Source organism: Sylvia atricapilla, chromosome 1, assembly GCF_009819655.1.
Source record: "Sylvia atricapilla isolate bSylAtr1 chromosome 1, bSylAtr1.pri, whole genome shotgun sequence".
Taxonomy (NCBI): Eukaryota; Metazoa; Chordata; class Aves; order Passeriformes; family Sylviidae; genus Sylvia; species Sylvia atricapilla.
In genome coordinates, this window is record NC_089140.1 from 56,160,083 (window position 1) to 56,182,880 (window position 22,798).

The window sequence follows — 22,798 nt, forward strand, 5'->3', positions numbered from 1 at the left end:
CGACACAGCTCCACGAGGGACTTTCTTCACTCGGGTGTAGTGTATCCAAGGTTCCACTCCGGCCACTTTGACGGCTGTAAAGGTGGTTAGCAGTACTTGATGCGGACCAGTCCACTTCTCCTTTAATGGCTCTTCATCCCAGGTCTTGAGGTACACCTCGTCTCCTGGTTTGATATCGTGGACCGGATTCTCAAGGCTCAGTGGTCTGTTCCACAGGAGGGCGCCCCGGAGCTGTGCTAAAGTTTTCCCAAGAGACAGAACATAATTATACACATCCTGTTTTCCTGTAACATGTACATTTGGATTGGGGTCTGGAGATTCATATGGCTTCCCATACAATATCTCATAGGGGCTGACTGACATTCCACTCCTAGGTTTTATTCGAATCCTCAGCAATGCTATTGGTAATGCTTGTGGCCATTGCAATTTGGCTTCCTGACATATCTTACTAAGCTGCCTCTTCAATGTCTGGTTCATCCTTTCCACCTGTCCACTTGACTGGGGTCTCCACGGAGTATGGAGGTCCCAAGAGATTCCCAGTAATCTACTTACCTCTTGTACCACCTTGGCTATAAAATGTGGGCCTCTATCTGATGAGATCCCTATAGGCACCCCGAATCTGGGAATAATCTCTTGTATTAACCACTTAACTGTTTCTTTTGCTTGATTGGTGCGACAGGGAAGGGCTTCTGGCCATCCAGAAAATGTGTCAACCCCTACTATCAAATACTTATATCCTCGAGTTCTTGGTAATTCTGCAAAATCTACCTGCCAATAATCTCCTGGTTCTATACCTACTCGAATTCTTCCTAGCTGTGCCTGTCGTCTGGCCACTGGATTATTCTTTAAGCATATCTCACATTTTGACATTACTGATTTTGCCATTGTTTGCATCTGTACCGAGACTATATATCGCCTCAGCGATTTTACCAATGCCTCTGCACCCCAATGACACTCATTATGTCTTATTTGTAAAATTTCTCTCATTACCAAGGGGGGTACCACTATTTGCCCTTGTGTGGTTACATACCACCCTTCTGCATTCTTCTGTGCCTTCAGCAGATGTGCCAGTCTGTCATCTTCTTTTGTGTACTTTGGCTTGGAAGGTAAATTGAATTGAGAGACATTAAGTTTTGACGGAATCAAGGCCATTGTTTTCTGTACTTCCCGTGCCACCTGACGGGCTGTCCAATCTGCTTTTCGATTCCCTTCACAAATTTTAGAACTGCCCGATTGATGTGCCTTGCAGTGCATGATTGCTACTTGTTTGGGTTTTTGTACTGCGTTTATCAGTTGTAGGACTGCATCTTGATGTTTAATATGTGTTCCTTGGGAGGACAGTAGTCCTCTCTCCTTCCATAATGCTCCATGTACATGCACTACTCCGAAGGCATATTTGGAGTCAGTCCATATGTTGACTGCTTTCCCCTCACTCAGTTCTAATGCTCTGGTTAATGCAATCAGCTCTGCCCTCTGGGCAGATGTATTAGGTGGTAATGCTTTTGCTTCCACCACTGTGTTAATTGTGGTTACCGCATATCCTGCGTATCTCATTCCATTTTCCACAAAGCTGCTTCCATCCGTGAAGAGTTCCCATTCTGGTTGCTCCAGAGGAGTATCTTTCAGGTCCGCTCTTGCTGAATGGGTATACTCAATCACCTCTATGCAGTCATGTTCCAGTGGACCTTCCTCAGCTGTGGTACCTAGAAACGAGGCTGGATTCAAAAGGTTAGTTGTTTTTAGTGTCACATCATCCTGCTCGGTCAGGGTTACCTGAAATTTTATCATTCGACTTGGAGAGAGCCAGTGGCCTCCTTTCTGCTCCAGGACCGTGGTTACCATGTGTGGCACGAAGACATCAATATGTCTTCCCATCGTGAGCTTCCTGGCTTCTTGTATCAGTAGCACAGTAGCTGCCACTGCCCGCAAACATGAGGGCCACCCAGCACTTACGTTGTCAAGTTGTTTGGAAAAGTAACCCACCGGCCTTTTCCAACTTCCCAGTCGTTGGGTCAGGACTCCCAGTGCCAGGCGCTGCCTCTCATGTACATACAGCTGAAAGTCTTTGGACAGATCAGGTAACCCTAATGCAGGAGCAGTTGTTAATGCTTCCTTTAATTTCCGGAAAGCCTCCCTTTGTGGTTTGCCCCAGACGAACGGCTGCGTCTTCTGGGCCTCATATAAAGGTTTTGCAATTAGTCCATAGTCCATGATCCACAGGCGACACCACCCGGTCATTCCGAGGAAAATTCGCAGCTCATGAAGATTTCGTGGCTCTGGAATATCACAAATAGCTTGAATACGATTAGTACCCAGCCTCCTTTGCCCTTGGGAGATCTCGCATCCCAAATAGATAACAGTCTGTTGGGCGATTTGGGCCTTTTCTCTGGATACCTTATATCCTCCCATTCCCAAGGAATTTAAAATCTCAATTGTTACCTTTATGCAAGTTGCTTTGTCTTCAGTAGCAATCAGAATATCATCTACATATTGAAGCAATAAATACTGATTTCTTGGTACCTGTCCTCTTTTAGTCCAGATTTCCAGCTCCTTCGCCAGCTGACTCCCAAATAGGGTCGGGGAATTTTTAAAACCCATCGGTAATCGGGTCCAGGTGAGTTGGGTCTTCCTTCCACTTCCAGGATGTTCCCACTCAAAGGCAAATAGGTTCCTACTATCTTGGTCAAGGGGTATGCAGAAAAAGGCATCTTTTAGATCAATTACAGTAAACCATTTATATATCTCCTTTACAGACGCTAACAATGTATAAGGATTGGCCACGACTGGATAAATATCTTTAGTTATCTCATTTATGCCCCTCAAATCCTGTACAAGTCTATACTCACCATTGGGCTTCTTTACTGGGAAGATTGGAGTATTGTATTCTGATTCACATTCTTCTAGGATTTGATATTTCAAGAATTTATCAATAGTTTTTGCTATTCCCTGCCTTGCTTCTGGTTTTATAGGGTATTGTTTAATTCGGACAGCATTTGTTCCTTCTTTTAATTCCACGTGTACTGGCTGTGCTAACTTAGATTTTCCAGGTACATCTGTTTCCCAGACAGAGGGAATCACTGCATCTTCTACCTCCTTAGGAATATTAGGAATTGGCCTTTCTTTTATCATTAAAATTTTTCCTGTTTTAGACTCAGGTATTCTCATTATTAACTCACCATTTTCAAAAGTGATTACCGCCTCAAGTGCTGCTAATAAATCTCGTCCTAAAAGTGGAGTTGGGCACTCAGGCAAATACAAAAATTCATGTGTTAGAACTTTATTCCCAAAGCTCAAATCCAGGGGTTGCAGGAATGGCCGTATTTCTTCCCTCCCTGTGGCTCCAATAATTGCAGTTGACTTATTCCCAATTTGTCCTTCCATATAATTCAATACCGAATGCGTGGCTCCTGTGTCAACAAGAAAAGTCACTGCTTTCCCTTCTAGGCGTAAAGTCACCATGGGTTCCTTTGATCCTGGCTTTGGTTCACACAAAACCATGATTCCAGCACTATCTAACTGAGGCTGGTCATTCTGGCCTATCCGGTTTGGGCACTCTCGTTTCCAGTGTCCTGTCATTAGACAGTAGGAACATTGATTGATAGCCAGACCAGCCCGCCCCCTGCCAAAACCACCTCTATTGCCTCCCCGACCAGTCCTACCACGTCCCCGCCCCTGTCCTTGTAAGACTGCCAACAAACTCTGCCCTTGTTTCTTAGCGACCTCCTTCTCACGATTGTTATAAACTTTCCAAGCCACCTCCAGCATTTTATCTAAATTTCTTAACTCTTCACCTTCCAATTTTTGCAATTTCCTTCGAATATCCTCTTGTGATTGGCCTAGGAAAATAAGAGCGAGTTGAATCTTTGCTTGCTCACTGTCTACCTGGAGGTCAGTATATTTTCTGGCCGCTTCCTTAAGTCTTTCTAGGAAGGCAGTAGGAGATTCCTTTTTCTCCTGCCGAATTTCATACAACTTAGACCAATTCATACTTCTAGGGATTGCCTTCTGTACCCCTATGCAAATCCACTCTTGATATCTCTTTAGCCTCATCATATCTATTCCGGATGGGTCGTTAGGGTCCCACCCGGGTTCTTCAGAGGGAAAATTATAATCTACCGTCCCTGTTACCAGACCATTCCGTATGTCCTCCTTGGCTCTTTCCTTTGCCGCCCGAAGCACCATATCCTTCTCTGTCTCATCCATCAGGGTGTCTAATATCACTTGAATATCTTCCCAGTCGGGGTTCTGGGTTTTCATTATCATCTTAACTACACGAGCCACCTTATCCGGATTGTCCCGATACGTTCCTGCTGATTGTTTCCATATTATTAAATCAGCTGGTGAAAAGGGGACCTTAACAAAAACGGGTCCATCCACCCCCACCCCTTGTCTTAGCGGCGCAATAATTGTTCTCTTTTGTTTCCCTGGTTTTAATATACCCTTTCCTGTCTTAGACCACGCCGGAGCCAGTCTTCCCCTTGTACGGTGGGCTATTGGGGCATCCGACCTATCTCCCTCACTCTCACTACTTTCCGCCCCATCCTCTCGGTGCCCCCCTCCCCGTCGTCCCCGTCTCATCATCAGGTCCTGATTATTATCAGAGAAGGGAGCAGTGGGGGACTCGGGCGGAGGGTGTGCAGGGGCAGAGACCAGTGATGGGGGTGTGGGTGGAAGGGGAGGGTATCCTTGCGGAGGTGTCGGTGGAGGGATAAATCTTTGAGCAGGCGTTGGCGGGGGAGGGGGATAGCGCTGGGGAGAAGCATTTTCTGTAGGATTACGTGGGGAGAGGGTAAGAGAATCAGGGGGGGTGAGACCAGGCAGAGTGGGGTTCAATACCGGAGGGGTTCTGGTGGAGACATTGGGTCCTAACAGTAAATCAGCTTCCAAACCATCTTCCCCCCCTTTCCCCAAAACCAAGTGTTCCATACAGCGCTTATCCTGAACGCAAGCCAGACACTGATTGTTTTCGAGGACCAATGCTTGCAATTTACACTCTGTTAACCATTGTGGTTTTCCCCTCAGATAGAAAAATAAATCAACATATGGAATTTCATCCAATTTACCCTCTTGTTTGCAATACTCCATCAATTGTGATATCAGATTCGGTTCCAAAGATCCATTCTCCGGCCACCTCTGATTATCAGGCAAAACATAACCAGGCCACCATGTATTGCAGTAATCAATTAATTTATCTTTCCGTAATTCCTGACCGAAATTTCCGACTTTCCAGTGTGCTACCAAGCACCCCAAAGGAGAAGCGGGTATGGGGGCATTGCCGCCCATAACCCCTACTTTTAACCCTTTCAGCTTCTCCATATGTTATAGTACGTAACACCACCACTGCCGAACCTGCAGGGCTTTCGCCCTGTCTGACGGACGGCGCCTAGGCAATACCAGGAATTCCTTAGCCCAACCACGCGCAGCTTTCGCCGCGTCTGACAGGCAGGCACCAGACCAGAATAAAGCACCTTACCTCTTCTCCAGGGGACGTTGTGAGCGGCGGGGGGTCCCGCCTCGATGGGCTCCCCGAGAATCCCTCGGTGCCGGCTGGAGCGTGATCGGGACGGGAGGTCCTCAGCAGCACTCACAGGGTCCCGCCTGGGTCGCCAAAATGTTAGCGAGGAAAACACATAACCACCGGAATGATTATGAGGTGCTTTATTGAAGAGCTCTGGGAGCCGGGGTACAAACCCAAATCCAGCTCCAACGAGGGTCCAAGAAGGGCCCCGTATTATACCATTTCGTTACATAACTCTATGTTAATCATTAAGCCTACATTGTTCTATTGTATACATCCAAGCATGAATTTTGTAAATATCTTCTTTTACGATTCTAGTTTGAAATAATAATCATGTTCAGCTACCAAAAATCATTACAATTCGATCATCTATCTTATGATGATTGGTACAGTTTCACCCGACCTAGTTTCCAAATACAAGCCGTCCCAATCTTCTCCTTCTCCCCCCATCCCGGTTACCCAAGCAGAGTTATACTTGATTTGGTTAAAACAATGAAAGCAACACCTGGTTGCAGTGAAGCGGAGACTCTATTCCCGGCTTCTCTGGTAACCGAAATTATTAACCCTATCCTAACACAAGTACAAATTATGTCCTCCATCTCTTAGAAACTCAGTCTGGAACTGCTCACACCTCACTCCAAGTACAAATTATGTCCTCCATCTCTTAGAAACTCCGCTACAGAGCCAAGATTGGAATTGAGATTGGGCTGGAATGTTACCATGAAAGCTTGCCTCTCTTAGAAATGTCTCTGCTTGTACTCAGGTTTTCTGTATATAGCATGTTGCATACATTAGATGTTTTATCTCTCAGTTTTCAGCTAATCCAGTATAGGCACCAAATTAATTATCTCAGATTGATAATCAGTGAAAGAAAGGCTTTCAGGGTGGAATCCTATGCAACTAATACAAGTGCTTGACACTGTCCTAGTTACAGTAGCATTGTACCCTGTTTATGTAATTTCTGATGAACTGTTAATGATGGACCATTTGCAGTAGCTCCCTAGTGGACACCCAAAACCTCAAGCTACAAGCCTGGTGTTTACTGAGATAAATAAAAAGAGGTAAATTCTTTGAGGCAGAGAAGTGTTTCTTTTTTTTTCACACAAATGACTTAGCTGTGATAATTCCTTTCTGGGAAAGCACTGGCACATTCACACTCAGCCTGAAGGGTCATCTCTGCTTATTGGCGCTTCTATACAGTCTAAGCACAGAAGAGCAAAGAAAACTAAGTCCCTGTAAATAAAACTGATTGAACCCAGAAAGGACCCAAAACTTGATTAAAACCAAACGAGGTTAGATGCTGTTATTATATATATATATATATATATATATATATATATATAATAGTAAAAAAGGCAAAGAGAGAAAAAGAGAAAACAAATAAATAAATAAATTGGAAAAGAGGTGCAGGCAGGGGGAAAGGGGGACAGGGCATCCCAACAATGTCTCATTGATCTTCACCATCTGTTTTTTTTGGTGGTGAGAGTCCCTCACCAAAAAGTATAGAATCCAATGGATTAATATATGTCTGGGCAGGTGGGAATGCCCAGGTGCCACCCCTGGGTGGGGGGCAAGCTTGACATTGTCCCTTGCAACACTGTGAATCTGTTGCATTGTTTTGCATCACATGCAGTTCTCTGGTTCGGGGTCTTTGGGCCATGACACTCCCTCTGCTGTCTCTTATGTGGATATCCCATAGATGCAGCTTTCCTGGGGTAGGGCCCCCACTCTGCACAGCCATACACCCAAAACCTCTCCTCCTCCCCTCTGTGATGTGAGGATCTGTGTGAGTTCAGCAGTAGATAAACCTGGGGCTGTGGCCTCCATCCTGAAGGTGGTAGGCTTAATCCTACAGTCAACGTAGTCTTCTTTCCTAGCACAGACCTGAGTCACTTTATCTTATCTCTATCAACTCATAGTCCAGAGCTTTAGTCAAGAAGCCCATTCAATGAGTGGTGGTCTTCCATGCAGCTTTTGTCATGAAGTTTTGCTATAATAGACAAAAGTCCTTCATAAAGATGTTTAAGCCATAAATTATAACATTTCAGTCACCAATAATGGGCCATAAGAGGCTCAGTTGTACTAGCATACCTAGGCATCTGCAATGACTTAGACTGTCAAAGACTCCCAAAATGTCCCATGGCTCATGGTCCCCTCTGCATACAACAAAGGACAGAAGTTTTCCTTGTCCTCCTTTTGCCATTAGTGTATTTAAAAAAACACTTTTATTGTCATCTATAGAAGTGGCCAGATTAAGATCTAATTGAGTAATTTTCTTTTTGCATGACCTAACGACATCCTATAACACTTCCTGATCTGCCTGTCCTTTTTTCCAAAGATGATACACCCTCTTTCTTACCCAGAGTTTCCATAAAAGCTCCCTGCTCAGCCAGACCAGTCTTATATCCCAGCTAACTCACCTTTTGGCATCTAGGGAAGGCCTGCTCTTGCTTGAAGATTTCTTTCTCAAAGTATGTCCTGCCTTCCTGGACTCTCTTGTTTTTAATGGCTGCTTCCCAGGGGACTTTCCAAATCAGTGTCCTGAATGGATCAAAGTCCACCCTCTGGAAGTCTAGGTTCTGTTGATGTACCTCATTACATCACCAAGTATTGAAAACTATCATTTCATTGTCTCTCTGCCCAGGACAACTTTCAAAGACATCTCCCACAGGACCTTGTCTGTTTGTAAACAGAAGGTCTTGTGCGTCCCACCTCCAGTAGGCTCATTTAGCTGCGACAGGAAGTTACTTTCCACACACTAGCAAGTAATGAAGAAGTGATCTAGTATTGTGAGTATTGTATTTCAAGATAATGAATACAAACAGGAAGGGTGTATGGCAGGGTAATTCCATATTCTGTATATGAGACATTGATTCTCTCACTGCATTGAGGAATCAAGTCTCTTATAGGCTTTGACTTGATGAATAGGGACTTCCAGCTCTGCTCCATTATAATTTTTGCTGCTGTTTGTCTACCTTGATGTTACTTAACTGTGGTTGCTCCTGTACTGTTACAAAAGTGAATAGATATTGCAGTGTGCAGCACTTTTTATTGTCTGCTTTTAGCAGGATAGTGTAGAAAAAGGGTCCCTTAATGGTGAGAGGTTGGACAGAGCAATGACACATCTAAACTGGTGCAGTTATCGTATCATTCTCACTTTATTGTTTACCGCAATGACCTTTATACATTAGCAACATATTTGACATTACAGATCACACAAAATATGTTAACAATCCTTGCCTTAAGGTGGCTAAAATCAGAAGGCTACAATTCTGCATATCAAACCCCGTAATTCCCCAAGACACCTTAATGTGAAAAGTAAATTCTTGCTGCGCCAAAACTGAGAATTTCTTCTGTGCTACAGAGGCCACAGAGGCCCAAGGGGCCCACAGGCCTTACAGGCCAAAGGGTTCAGTCTGGAATTGCTCAAACCTCACTCCAAATATAAATCATGTCCTCGCCCTCAAAAAAATTCCATTACAATTCCCCCTTTTTCTTTTTGAGCAATCCAGAGTGAGTTAAAGGTGTGACTTACCATTTTTTGCATACAGTGCAGCAAACAAGGCACACCCACTAAAACAACTATGATCACAATACCAAATACAATACCGAAACGAACCAAATCTTTGATCCAACCAGTAAAACTCCATGAATTGAACCATTGATCAAAAGGAGTGTTGAAAACCGTAAGCTTTTTCAGGTTGTTCTTTAACTGCGAGAGCTGCTTGTAGATGGACTGAGAATGATCAGATAAATTCATACAACACATGCCCTCAAATTCCTCACACCCATGTCCCTGGCAAAGAAGAAGAAAATAGATGGCAGCCCTGTTTTGAAGGACTGAATGACAGAGGCTGTCGACATCTGTGGCTAGTTTACTCAATATATTAGATGCTATATTTACTTGTTTCTTCGTCCAACAGGTTAGAGTCCGCAGCTGTGTGAGAGCTTGTGCTGAAGCAACTCCTGGGGCAAAAAATGAAGATACTATGACAATAGGACTTTTCCATAGTATACTTTATCTGTGCAGTCAGGACCAGTTGGGACACACTGCGTTTGGTTCATCGGGATGGTTGAGACAATCCAAGAACTTGGTGAATAGGTGGAGCAAACAGTGTTAACTTGCCAAAATAACATGGGCCTCCTACAGCTTTCCTTGGCAGTGCAGACCAGGCCCGATTCCCACAAATGAGAAAGATCCCTGGTGGAAGCTGTTTGGAAACTCGTATTATCCGGGTTACAGATTGAGTCCAATTATTACGATACTCTGGGTAATTGTATTATAGAGAGGATTTAGGAGAAATCGGGGAACTACTATTTTTTAGAATTGTCCTTTCAACAGGAGATCCAAAAATTAAACAATACTTGTTGGGCACAGAACCAAGAAAGTCAAGCTCTTGCAGCTCAGGACCTGTAGTGTTTAAATATTGTGCAACTAGAGTGGTTTGTGCCCCAAAAGCATTTTTTAAAATGTTTTACTTCTCACACCAATTCTCATAACTTATGGGGGGAATAGTGCATGAGGGGTCTCACACACCACACATTCCAAACATCATCCACATTTTAAAATATCTATGTTTGAGTCCAGCCCTTGAATTCTGTCATGGAATTCACTGGCACTCCAATTAAACAAGTACAAAATGGATTGGATGGAGTGGCTAAGGATAAACAAAAAGAATCTTGGCCAGTTTTGTTGGCCAGGTGACCCACATATTTTGTCTTCAGTCAATGTCAAGCAGCACAGAGACTGCTTGCATCAAAACACTGCTTAAAGCAAATACTTCAATCCAAAACATCCAATGCATCTTTCTCAAGTTCTTGGCTTGTCTCTCATTATGACTACAATGTAAAAATTACTTATAACTTACATTAAACTTATTTAAACTATAACTTAACTTATCTTAGCAAAACTTAACATAGCTAAATTTAACACAAACTTAACAAAACAATATAACTAAATGTAACTTAATGTAACATAAGCTAACTTAACATAACTTGATATAACCTAACTTAACATAACTTGATATAACTAAATGTAGCTAGACATAACTTGGCCAAGTTATACTATTTACTTATACTTTATACTTAGCTTAACTCTATAACTGTAACTATGTAAATTATTTTTAATTTCTGTATGCTATAAAATCAGTTCTCAGCAGCGGTGGAGGTGGCACAGGGCACTTCAGGTAAATCGCTGTTGTCAGCGTTGGTGTCACTGTCTTTATCTCTCGGTATTTTTGACTGAGGACATGCACGGGTGAATCAACTCGGCATCCAAATAGATCCAGACCCTGCGGAGACACACATACAACCACGACATTAAACAACACAGGACTAGGTCCCCGCCATTCACCCGTTCGCATATCTTTATAATAAACATAGAGTCCTGGAATTGCCTGCGGTCTCCCCTCTTTCAGCGCTTGATGATGTATCATGACCGCAGGTTCCTCTCGTCCTTCTGTCAAACATAAGTAATTTAAAGTAAATAACACTTTTGACAATCAACTAAACACATCAAGCTCATCAGTCTGTTTTTTCTTTGCTAAATATTCTTTTAGGGCGAGATTTGCTCTTTCTACAATTGCTTGACCTGTCTTAGAGCTTTCAGTCCCTTTGGATTCGTGCCTAGACAAAGGCCTGGACCATAATGACTACATTGAAGACAAGTACGCACAATCCCTTGTGCATCATTCAGGGGAATCTCAAACTGGTGATGTAGGGCTCTGGCATTTTGATGAAAAATGCCATGACTGTTGCAGGCTTCTTCAGACTTGTTCCGTGGGGGAGCACGAACAACACAGCTGACTGCAGCGTCTGCTTGAGCGTTGCCTTCTCCCAAACCTCTGGGACATTCATGAGTTCGAATGCGCATGATGCAGAACATATGCTGACGCTGCTTCAGCACACCCCAAAATTGCAGAAACAGTTCCCCCAGGTGTTGATTCTGGGTTTGCCTAATATGTGCATCTTCAATTCTCTGCACAACTCCAACTACGTACAGAGAATTGGAGACAATGTTGAGTGGTTCTTTATTCCAGGTCTACAAAGCCCAGCACACAGCTTTCAACTCAAGGGTTTGCGAACTATCTTTTGCATCACCTTTGATTAGATGCTGCAACCATTTTCTTTGCTGTTGCCAAACACATGCAGCCTTTTTTGTCTTTCGGCCAACGTCAGTGAAAACTGTCCGTCCCTTAACTGTTGTCAGGGAACACAAAGGTCTTTCCAACCACCGATGACGCATAATCAGATGCCACATCGGGCCTTTTGGCTGCTTATTGTGAACCACACCTGCAAAACCCAACAGTGCTCCCTGCAATGGAACGGAATGCCTTAGCAACCACTCTAGATCTGCATTTTTCACAGGAATACTGATATCTGCCTGCTCTTTTCCATCTATTTCCACAATCCTCTCTCTGCCTCTCTTTATCAATGCAGCAAAAGCCTCTGTTCTGCTCATGACACGACTTTTTGGCTGAACAGGTAAAAACAACCACTCAAGTATGATTGGTGCCTCCCCCTTTTCTTTTTGCTATTGAAAAACAATGGCAAGTGGGCAGTTACGAGCATTAGACAAGAAAAGTGACAAAGGGAGATGTTCTAAATGATGAGCACTCCAACCACATTGTAATTTTTCTGATATTTGGCATAAAGCTTCACGTTGTTCTGGAGTGCAGATTCAAGGGCTATTAGCATCAGTGCCCTGGAGCCAAGGTAAGAACAGTTGTAGGTCTTTGTTAGTAATGCCGACAATGGTACAAACCCACTGTAAATCTCCAAAAAGTCTCTGAGCATCATGCAAGGTAGAAATTTTGGTGTGTAAAATAATTTTCTGTGGACGAATCTGTGCATCAGTGATCAGCCAGCCTAAATATTTCCAGGGGGCTGATCATTGGATCTTTTCTGGAGCTATTGTCAGTCCATGATGGTTCAACTGCAAAACCACCCATTTCAAACTTGCATCTGGCTAAGGCTGCTTAGTAGCGATAAGAATGTCATCCATATAGTGATAAATGATTGTGTTAGAAAAACGCTGGTGAATTGAACACAAACTCCAATCAACAAAGAGTTGACAGATGGTGGGAGAATTGTGCATGCCCTGACGAAGAACAGTCCATTCATACCATTTGGTGGGGGCTGCTTGGTTGATAGATGGCACTGTGAAGGCAAAACGCTGGGTGTCCTTTGGGTGGAGTGGAATGGTAAATAAACAGTCCTTTAAGTCAATCACAACAATGCTCCACCCCTTTGGTAGCATAGTTGGTGCTGGTAATCCAGGCTGCAGGGCACCCATTGCTTGCATTTGTTCATTGACCTTCCTCAGGTCATGCAACAGCCTCCATTTACCTGATTCCGTAGGTATTACAAAAATTGGCATGTTCCATGGGCTCACAGATGGTTGAATGTGTCTGGCATCAAGCTGTTCCTGAATCAGCTGTTCTGCAATCCGCAGCCTATTTTCAGTCATTGGCTACTGCTCAACCCAAACAGGAGTTTCAGTTAACCAGGTGATTTTCAGAATGGGCGGCTGCTCTGCAGTGGCCATCAGAAAAAATGCTGATCTGTAGTTATTGAGACACCGAACTGAGATAGTACATCTCTGCCCAACAGTCCATGAAGTTTCAGATGTAAAGGCATAACATATAAGTGAGTTGCAATGACTTGCTTGCCCTCAAAAGTAACACGAATAGGGTCCTTACTCATGGCAGGAATTTTCATTCCGCCCACCTCCACAATATGGGTTTCTGGAGCTTTCAAGGGCCAAGTTGATGGCAAATACATGATGTTCACTATAGAAACATCAGATCCTGTGTCAAGCAGAAGCTCTCATTCAATGCAATGGGAGTCATGTTGTAGAGTTATAGCTTTAGGATAGAGTGGATTGGATGTATTGCATTGTTATAGATCTTCCTCCAAAAGTTAACAGATCAAGGAGAGAAGATGAACTGGCCATGCTCTTTAGAATTGCCATCCCTGTATTGCTTGTATATATTTATAGTGCAGGAAATTCACAGCATTTTTTGAGCTTCAAGTGTGGATATCCATTTTAGGATAGCACAGATCCTTACCTGCTTATGGATTCTTGCAAACATTGTTATTAATACCTTGGTGTTCGCAGTAAGTCTGTGGCATGGGTGCCAGCATGTTTGTCATTTTTCGGTTCTCTGCCATGATTCAGAACAGTCTCGCAGCAGCTGAAACAAGGCACAGTGTTGTTTTCAAACATTTTCTCCCACTTCAGCTGCAGCCTGTTGCTAGTTTATTACTTCTGACTACATTGAAGTACAAGAATAATTCTCTTAATTTAATAATATTGGTTTAAAAGGGCCTTCTGTGAAGGGGAAAAAATCTTTTTTGGGACAGCCCTGTGAAAGGAAAAAGGGAAGATAAATTAGAGGATACTGGCTGGGTAGTTAAGTTACTCAGTTGACATACAAGAAAATCAAATTCAAGTATCTTCACTAGGTTGCCATTTTGCCACTGAGCTTTTATAGTTATGGTACAAAACTTGTTACATCAAATATGTAACAGTCTGAAATACAGATTATGAATATTCTTCAGGTGTACACAGTGTAATTTCTTCTAGAGTGCAGTGCCAATAACTGGCATATAATGTAAGCAATAAGCATAAAACCCACTGAGATACCCATTTGTGCTGACAGAAATAATGGAATCAATTTTGTGAGGACTTTTTCAAATCACTAGCTAGCAAATTCCTTTTTGTTGTTGGCTCTAAGCTTTCCCAGGCACCTAGTCACACACAGAATCACATAACAAAATCACAGAATGGCTTGGATTTGAAGGGACCTTAAGTGTCATCTACCCCTCTGCCATGGCTGGGGACACCTTCCACTGGAATGGGTTGTTCAAAGTCGCATTCAACCTGGTCTTGAACACTTCCATGGAGGAAAATCCACACCTTCTTGGGTAATGTGTACCAGTATCTCACCACTCTCACAATAAAGAGTTTCCTCCTAATCTCTAATCTCCTTTTAGTTTAAAACCATTCTCCCTTGTTTTATCACTAATCAAGGATGCACTGAAGCAGTTCCTTGCCAGACCTTTGCCACATACCTATAGCAATAAATACAAAGAAATATTCTTTTTTGATTTGCATTAGAGCTGTCTGTATCTTGCAAAAGTATGTCTTGCAAGTAGTTCATAGGTTAAAGAACTCTTAATTTGCACCTTGCTTTTTGTCCCTTTTCATATGGGAATGCTCACTGCAAACAGAATTTGTGGAAGGGCAAATTTGCACACTTTGCTTAGTGTGCAAAGATAGTCAGAAAGCAAGTGGATGATGGTACATAATGTTTAAAAGATTAAAATAGTGGGCCTCCTGCCCTGTGAATACAGTGTTTTGTAGTAGCTCTGTAAATATAAAGAGTAAACCAGCTGGAAGAGGATTCTTCTACCTGTTGGTAAAAACACCCCAAAAAACAACTGAACAAAAAAGCCCCAAAACAAACCAAAATTGAAAAACCCACAGTAACAACAACAATAACCAAACCCAAAAGCCCCCCTCCCAAATCCAAGCAAAAAGCCCACCAAAACCACCCCCCCCCCAATAAAAGAGAAAATTTTATTTCAAGATGAGAGAAATCAGAGTAGATATTTCTGTGTCCTAAAGTGCTGTAAGAAAGCCAAATTAGTGCAGAAGTGAATGAGAAAAAGTAAGATTATGTTGAATGGATGTTAATTTACATTAAGGTGTACAGAACCACAGTGTGAGATTGAAACCATACAGTTTGTTAAAACATATTAAGGTGATCATCGAGTATACTCTTTTCTTTTTTAAATCTTTTTTAATCTGTTAGAGTAGGACTGTTTTTTGTTGGCTTTTTTCCCTTTTCAGTGTACAGGATTATTAGAGAAAATTGCCTCCTCTTCAGTAACTGTGCAATTTGTTGTCATTCAGATATGAATTTGATTCAGATGAGTGATTTTTAAAAAACATGTGAGTGTATTCCAAAGGAAAATTCTCCAGATTGATGTAAAAATGTGTTTGTTTGGGTTTTTTTTTTAGTTGGAGAAAGGGGAAATAATTGATGAGAAAAGTGGTTGACACCCTCTTGAAAACCACAAATGATCCTAACACTATTTTGATTTTATTGTAAAGCCTACAAACATTTTCATTAAAACTCTTTTGAAGGAAAGAAGCAGTCTCAGGGTTGAATATTTCATGCATTCCATTATCCAGTGCTAGTTGGTAGAAGGATGAAATGAAAAGAGAGCAAAATGAGGCCAAGGGAAAAAGAGGCTTTTAGGCAAGATGAAAAGGAAAAGTGATGTTTTTGAATGTTAAACTCATTTTCCTCATGGGTAGTAGATTTCTGGATGTTTTAGATGAATTCAGTCATTTGGGTTTGATGGATTGTTTTACAAAGTACTTGGAAATTTCAAAGCTAGTAACTCCAGAAAATGACCATGGAAATAATTTTTTATGTTTCTACTATGCTGTGGCTTTGAGTGAGACTGAGTTTGTCTCATTCAGGCTTCCTGACACCTTAATACTTGTGTATTCCTATCTCTGCATAAAGGGGCTTCATGCAGAGTGGGGCATTTTGCAAACACAGCAGAATGGCAGAACCTGGCTCTTGCCTTTAACATGCTTTGGTTTCTGTTTAGGGTTTTGATATGTGATTTTGTTAGGTGCTCATTGCTTGCAATTCAAATTACATCACAGCATGGTCTTTGGGAAGAGAAGGGAACTAGTTATTCAACCTATTTTTGGTATGAACTGTCATTAGATGCTTGTAATCAGATTGCATCAACTTTGAAAGGAGGATTATGAAGAATAATTTTGGACAGTGAAAGGTTGATAGGTATGCAGATATTCTAGGAATTTTCTGCTTTGGGATGTACCATGAAATATTTACTTGACTAACAGTCTCAATGTGTTGGAGAGAGGTGACTGCTAAAATAGAGCACAAGTATTTTAGTGATATTTTGTTCTACTAATCCAGACAAAATACTATACATAACTGCAATACTAATGGCCCATGCAGTAACAAGTAGAGTCTGGAGGGAGAGGTAATATATTTTTAAATGACAAAAATATCATTAAGAATGAAATTAAGAATCCTTTGGAAAAACAAGTCTGCTGTTAGGTACATTTCTCTATTCTACTTTTACCTCTTCATCCATCTATTACATGTGCAAAAAAAGTACTTCCACAATCCAGAATAATTAGGTAGTAGAGGGGTAGACCACTTCTTTTGGGCATGGAAGTAGTTACTAGGTAGAGCAGCAGGGCTTGGAGCTGCTGATTAATCTTTTTGACTCACATTCTTAATGTTGGGAATGTCACTCTTTGTGACCTACTTGAGTCTGTCAGATCCTTTTGTGCTCATGGTTCTGAGATGAAGTTAGACATATAGTGTCTGATAACAGATGGACAGCTGAAGGAGTGGCCTTTGAAAACATTTCAGCTCTCTTTAATGGACATAGTTTTTTTTTTATCTCAGGACACTTTTTTTTTTTTTTTTTTTTTTTTTTCCATGATTGCCCATATATTTTAGGGAACCCCTCCAAATGAAGCTGTCTAGAAGAAAATCTGGGCATGTTTGAAAGGATTGGATAGAGGGCTAGGACACGGAAAAAGCTCATCTGACACCTATGAAATTAACTCCTTCCACTCTTCTTGTTTCCTCTTCAAAATTGGAGAAGAGTTCTTGCTAGGCACTCTCAGTGTTTGCTTGTAGAGAATGACCTATTGGGAGCCATGTAGTGCATAGATATGTATGTGATATTTTCACTCATCCACTCTATAGAACTCAGCTAAGTTTAGGGTTTTCTTCTCAAATCCTGAAATTTTAAAACTTTAAAATGTTTCAAAAGAAAAAAAATAGTTTAAAATATAAGTTTTCAAAGATGTACTAGACAAGATGATTTTTAAAAAACTTTCATGTATTTTGTGAGCAGAAATGATGAGCATGTTGAGGAGAGAAAGGGAAAAACAAATAAATAAGCTTTCTGCTCAAGTCAGTTTTACAAATTTTGTATGTGGGTCATTTTAGGGTTGCCTGTAACATCTATGTTCAACATCCAATTTGTGTTCTCTTGTGCTAGAGGTGTTTAAAAATTACCTTCTGAAGCCTTTCCAGCTTGTCTAGGACTGTTACAGCTGGACAAGGAACTGACATGGCTGCCTCAGGAAAAGGGCAAGGATGGAGAAAGAGTAATAGAAGTGGCTGCATATATACAGTATCCAGGCCACTCAGTGAACCTGTCACGTATACATATGTTGCAGTTTCATGTTAATGCTTAGTGAGGTGAAATTTTGAGAAGACACACCGTACCTCACTCTTCTTCAGTTTTGCAGCTTAATGTCACAGCTGAGATGGACATGGCACAACACGCTAGTTCATGTGGCAACAGCAAAATTTTATTGAGTGCAGTTCCTTTTTATATGGTTTTTTGAAAACCCTCAGGGTTAGTCCTGATTGGCTGAATTTGGTTACCACCCAGCTCACTGGCAAATAGCTGCCTGCATCCATGCGTGCCAGGTATTGGCCGGCATTGTTTGAATTTAAATCTCCCTACTTTCTAATGCCTTTCTATTAGGGATGTTTACCTCTTTTCTCTAATGGTCTAGACTGGTTGAGTTCTAATTAGGGTTATCCATGACTGTGAGGCCTCCAGGCCAGCTGTTAGCCACCACATGTGCCCTGTTTTGTTTTTAAATAGAAAGTTTGTTTTCTCCTGCAGGGCCCTTCACAGATGGAACAACAAACACAGTACAATATCCAAAATAATTATGGTGACACAAATAATAAACCTAGGTAGAATGAGGCTCTTCATCCAACTAGACAAGTCTAGCCTTGCCAGCCATTGGTCGATCCCACATATCATCAGAAGATTCTACCAGCATGTCCAGGAGCTATGAGCACAGTTCTGCAGGGTGGTACACTGCACACTATTTACTGTATGCAAACACACTATGGCCAAACCGTTTAAACTTAAGAAAATTTCAAACAAGTTAACTCACAACCTATTAAAGGCAACTGTAATTAAAAAACTGTAAGGGGTAGTACTTGCTGTCTTGACACAATTAAAAACCACACATCCTTCAGTTCAGTCATGTTTCTAAAATTTCTAGCTCTCAAGGCTAAATGAAATTGCCGGTAAATTGTCATTCCGGTGGTCCATTATTTCCATAGAAAGAGTGCAAAATATTGTTCCGATTATTGCTCTGCTAAGGACCTGTCAGGGAGGTGTTGTTTGTTGTGATCCTGAGCAGTGTGTAGAGCAGACATACACACCCATTGGATGCCAAAAACTGTGGATATACAGGCATACCTCCACCCCCAAGGGATAAGGTCCCAAGGACCTTCCCATTTGCTAGAAATAAGGTCCCTTACTAACACTTTAGGCTTGGTTGACTGGATGTCACTAGAAGATTGTAATGATAAGAAATTACTTAAAATGACAAGGGTTTGGGAATTAGTCAATATTGCGAGGTGATTTAAAGTGTACAATGTCTTGGCCACTCTACTCTGGGGAGTTTCATCACACATTCCCCCTTTTTGTTTTTCAGTCATGCAGTTTAAAGTGCCATGGGTATGCTCAACAATGGCTTGTCCTCTAGGGGAATGAGAAATACCTGCGTGGTGTTGATGGCGATGGAAGAGATGGGACTGATTGCTTGGATGCAAAAAGTCGTTTTTTTGATCACAAAGCTTTAATATATATACCTTTTCAGCTGTAACTAAAAACTGCTGCTCCCTTAAACAATAATAATGATAGCAAGCATATCTTAATAACATTGTTTGTAGGCAATAGGCAAGCACAGACCCACACAGACATGTACTGACTTGCATACCAAAGTACACCCAAACACACTGTTATCTCTTGCTTCTTTCTTCAGGATTCTGCTGTAAGCTGCCCGGGCTTATGGCCAATGCTAACATGTCCATTTCTATCATGAGCTGAGCAGTACTCACAGTTCTGCTCTCTAGCTGCCTTCCCACATAGTGGGGAGGTGACAACTCTAGGGTGACACACCCCAGAGTTGTAAAAACTGTTGAATACTTTGCAATGTATAAGCAGGGCCATTATTGATCTTTATAGTATGAAGAATACCTAAAGCAGCAAGGCTAATCACCAATGTGTGATGACATCATGGCTTCTTTCCCGTTCCTGGACTTAGAGCCGATGAAAAGGTGTCCATGGAAACATGCACATATTTTAGGTAGCCAAATGTGAGTGACATCTGTCTGCCAGATCTTTAAGGCTTGTAGACCACAGGGGGTTAGCCCCCATCTACAGCAGTGCAGTGTGGCCTTGACAATAGCACAAGTGTTGACAATGTTGTCTGCATTTGTTAGTAAGAATGGCTGCTGTAATGCTCTAACACCTTGATGAAAAAAGGCATGTGATACTCTTGCCTGTGTCAGCCTGTCTGGTTGTGGTACTGTGCTGGCAGGGCTAGCTAACCAATCAGACCAAGCACTACCCTCTGCTATTAAGCCTGACAAATCTGTATAACTCTGAGTATGTGAGATGTAATAAGGACATGTTCTGGCTTTGATTGTATGCCACATTTTTTAACCGTTTGAATACTGTGGCATTATCAATTTTCTTCAGTAATGCTCAGTCTAATCGTTGTGTAATATCTTCAGTATAGGCAAAATCAGTCACAATATTCAAGGGAATGTTAGGAAATCATTGGAAAGCCATAGCTGCAGCACATAACTCTAGTAATTGAGGTGATCCATTATTGTGACCTTCCAGTGTTTACCACCCATTATCATCTTTCCAAGTCACAATGGCTTTCTCCATTTTCATAAATCCGTTGGTAAAAACTGCAAGACCTTTCAGAGGTGTGCGATGGTTCAGTGGTCTCAGTGACAATGCAGTGGTCCCACCTAACTGCAACAGTTTATGATGGGTAAATGGTAGGTGATTTGTCCTGTGAATTTTTTTAAAACACTTTGTAGCACTGTGCTATCTGCAAAGCACCATTCAAAATATTCCTGTTAAACAGGTATGATTTTTGCAGGATCTTTGGCATTTAACTGTAAACATCTTTGACAACATTTGATGATTAATTGCGCAATCAATTCAAAGATAGAAGATGCTGTCTTTTTAGGTTGATGAGGTAAAAATACCCATTCTAGAATGTGTAGTGGGTCGGACCACTGAGTGTCCTATTGACCAATGATACCTGTAGAATGTAGATCAACAGTAACAACAAACACTGTCACATGAACTTAACACAAATCCCGTAAACTTTTCTGTTTGTTATAGCCTGCTCTACTGTTTCCAGTGCAGTTTTTGCCTCTAGTGTCAATTTTCTTGGGGAGATAAATTCAGTGTCACCTTTAAGGATGTTAAACAATTGCTAATTGTGGGATGGTTAATCCTAAATAAGGCCTTACCAATTAATGATACCCAAAAGGTCTTGTGCATCATTTAAAGTCTGAATTTTGGTTGAGAATTAAATTGTTTGTGGTTGTATGATCTGATCTAATATTTTAACTCACAAGTATTTCCATGGCGGTTGTTGTTGTTGTACCTTTTCTGGTGCAATTTGTAAGCCAAATTCTTGCAGTGCTCACATCAATCTCAGTCGAATTTATAAAAGGCCTTCTTTGATTGAGGTTGTTATTAAGATGTCATCCATATAGTGATAACAATATGCCCCTGGAAACTGTTCTCTTACTGTTGAGAGAGCCTGTTCAACACACCACTGGAAAATGATGGGGCTATTTTTCATTCCCTGTGGTAGCACTTTCCATTGGTATTGTTCAACTGTTGCTGCATGATTGATGGAAGGCACTGTAAAAGCAAACCTCGGGGTATTGTCTGGGTGTAAAGAAATGGTGAAAAAACAATCTTTCAAATCAACAATTAAAATGGCCCAGGTAGCATGTATCATAGTTGGTGATGGCATTCCAGGCTGCAAAGCACCCATACTCTCCATAACAGCCTTAATCTTATTTAAATCATGGAGTAACCTCCACTTTCCTGATTTCTTTTTGATTACAAACACAGGTGTGTTCCATGGGCTTGTCGAAGGCTCAATGTGACTTTGAGCCATTTGTTCTTGAACAAGAAGTTTAAGTGTGTTTAATTTTTCCTTTTCAAGGGGCCACTGCTGAACCCACATAGCTTGCTCAGTAAGCCACTTCAACGCTAATGTAGGCTGCTTTACACTCCGTAGTACAGTGGCCCCAGTTAAAAATCTATTCCCACCTGGACTCCCCATGCTGATAAGTTGTCTCTTTCCCATAAGTTAAGTGGTGCAGCAGTAGCATAGGGATGTATAGTGGCTGTTTGACCTTCAGGATTTTTAAGCAACATGGGGTTGCTGCTTAGATGACTCTGTGTGGTACCTCCAAGGCCAGCAACAACAGATCCTACGGCCATAGTAGGCCACAATTGAGGCCATTTGTTTGCAGAAATAATGGTAATATCTGCTCTAGTATCTATCATTCCACTGATTTTTATGTGAGATGGACTTGCCCAAGGCATTGTGAGTGTACAAACTGTATTTGGTCTCTGATCAGAGATGACCTGAGTCTGGTAGCCCTGAGGTTCTGCTGTTGATCTGAAGCCTCAGTCTTCTTGTGTCCTTGGGTCTGTTTTGGGAGTACAAGACTTGAAAGGTATAAGCTGGGTCATACAAGTCTTAGCTGGGATAGTCACAGGAGGAGTAGGCATTGATGCTATGGCACATATCTGCCCTGTGTAATCAGTGTCTATAATACCAAGGGTGAACAAAAATACTGTGTAATGTTGCACTTGACCTTCATAATAGCAGAGCACTTAACCCCCTCCTTATAGGTCCATAGCCTCTAGAGGAATTTTATGCACCTGCAATGAGCTTATGGTTATTGTGATGGCAGTGGAAACATCCATACCTGCTGCCTCTCTTGTTCTTCTGATGAGCTGATTGCATAGGCTCGCACTGGGGGGATGGGAAGATGCTTGTGTCTGCGCACACTTCCCTGTCATGTTCCTGTTCCCGTTTCAATGCTCATTGAAAAGCTGTCCATTAAGGTGAGACTTAGACCTGCACAGCTTGGCCAGATGACTGGGCTTCCCACATTGGTTACAGGTTCCCATTACAGTTCCAGTTCTCTGCTTTTCATATGTCCCCAGTGGGTTACATTTATGGGGAAAGCTGGCTTTCACATGACATTGTTGCCCACAACCATAACACTAGCATGTTAACAGCAGCTGCAAAAGAATCAGTTAAGCCATACTATATGATTCAGTTTCAACTTTATCACATGGATCAATTCGTTCATGTAAGGATGGATTTTCTCTTGG

At 41.8% G+C, this 22,798-nt stretch overlaps 1 protein-coding gene across 1 annotated transcript; it reads right to left on the bottom strand.

The window, feature by feature from the left end:
- Nucleotides 1-1,251: 1,251 nt before the first annotated feature.
- Nucleotides 1,252-12,986, bottom strand: LOC136370954 (uncharacterized; the record flags this gene model as incomplete). Its single annotated transcript, XM_066335087.1, has 3 exons — nucleotides 12,643-12,986; nucleotides 5,474-5,598; nucleotides 1,252-4,766 (listed from the first exon to the last, which is right to left on the bottom strand). Coding segments are annotated over exons 1-3 (3,984 nt in total), but the record flags the coding sequence as incomplete, so codon positions are not given.
- Nucleotides 12,987-22,798: the final 9,812 nt, after the last annotated feature.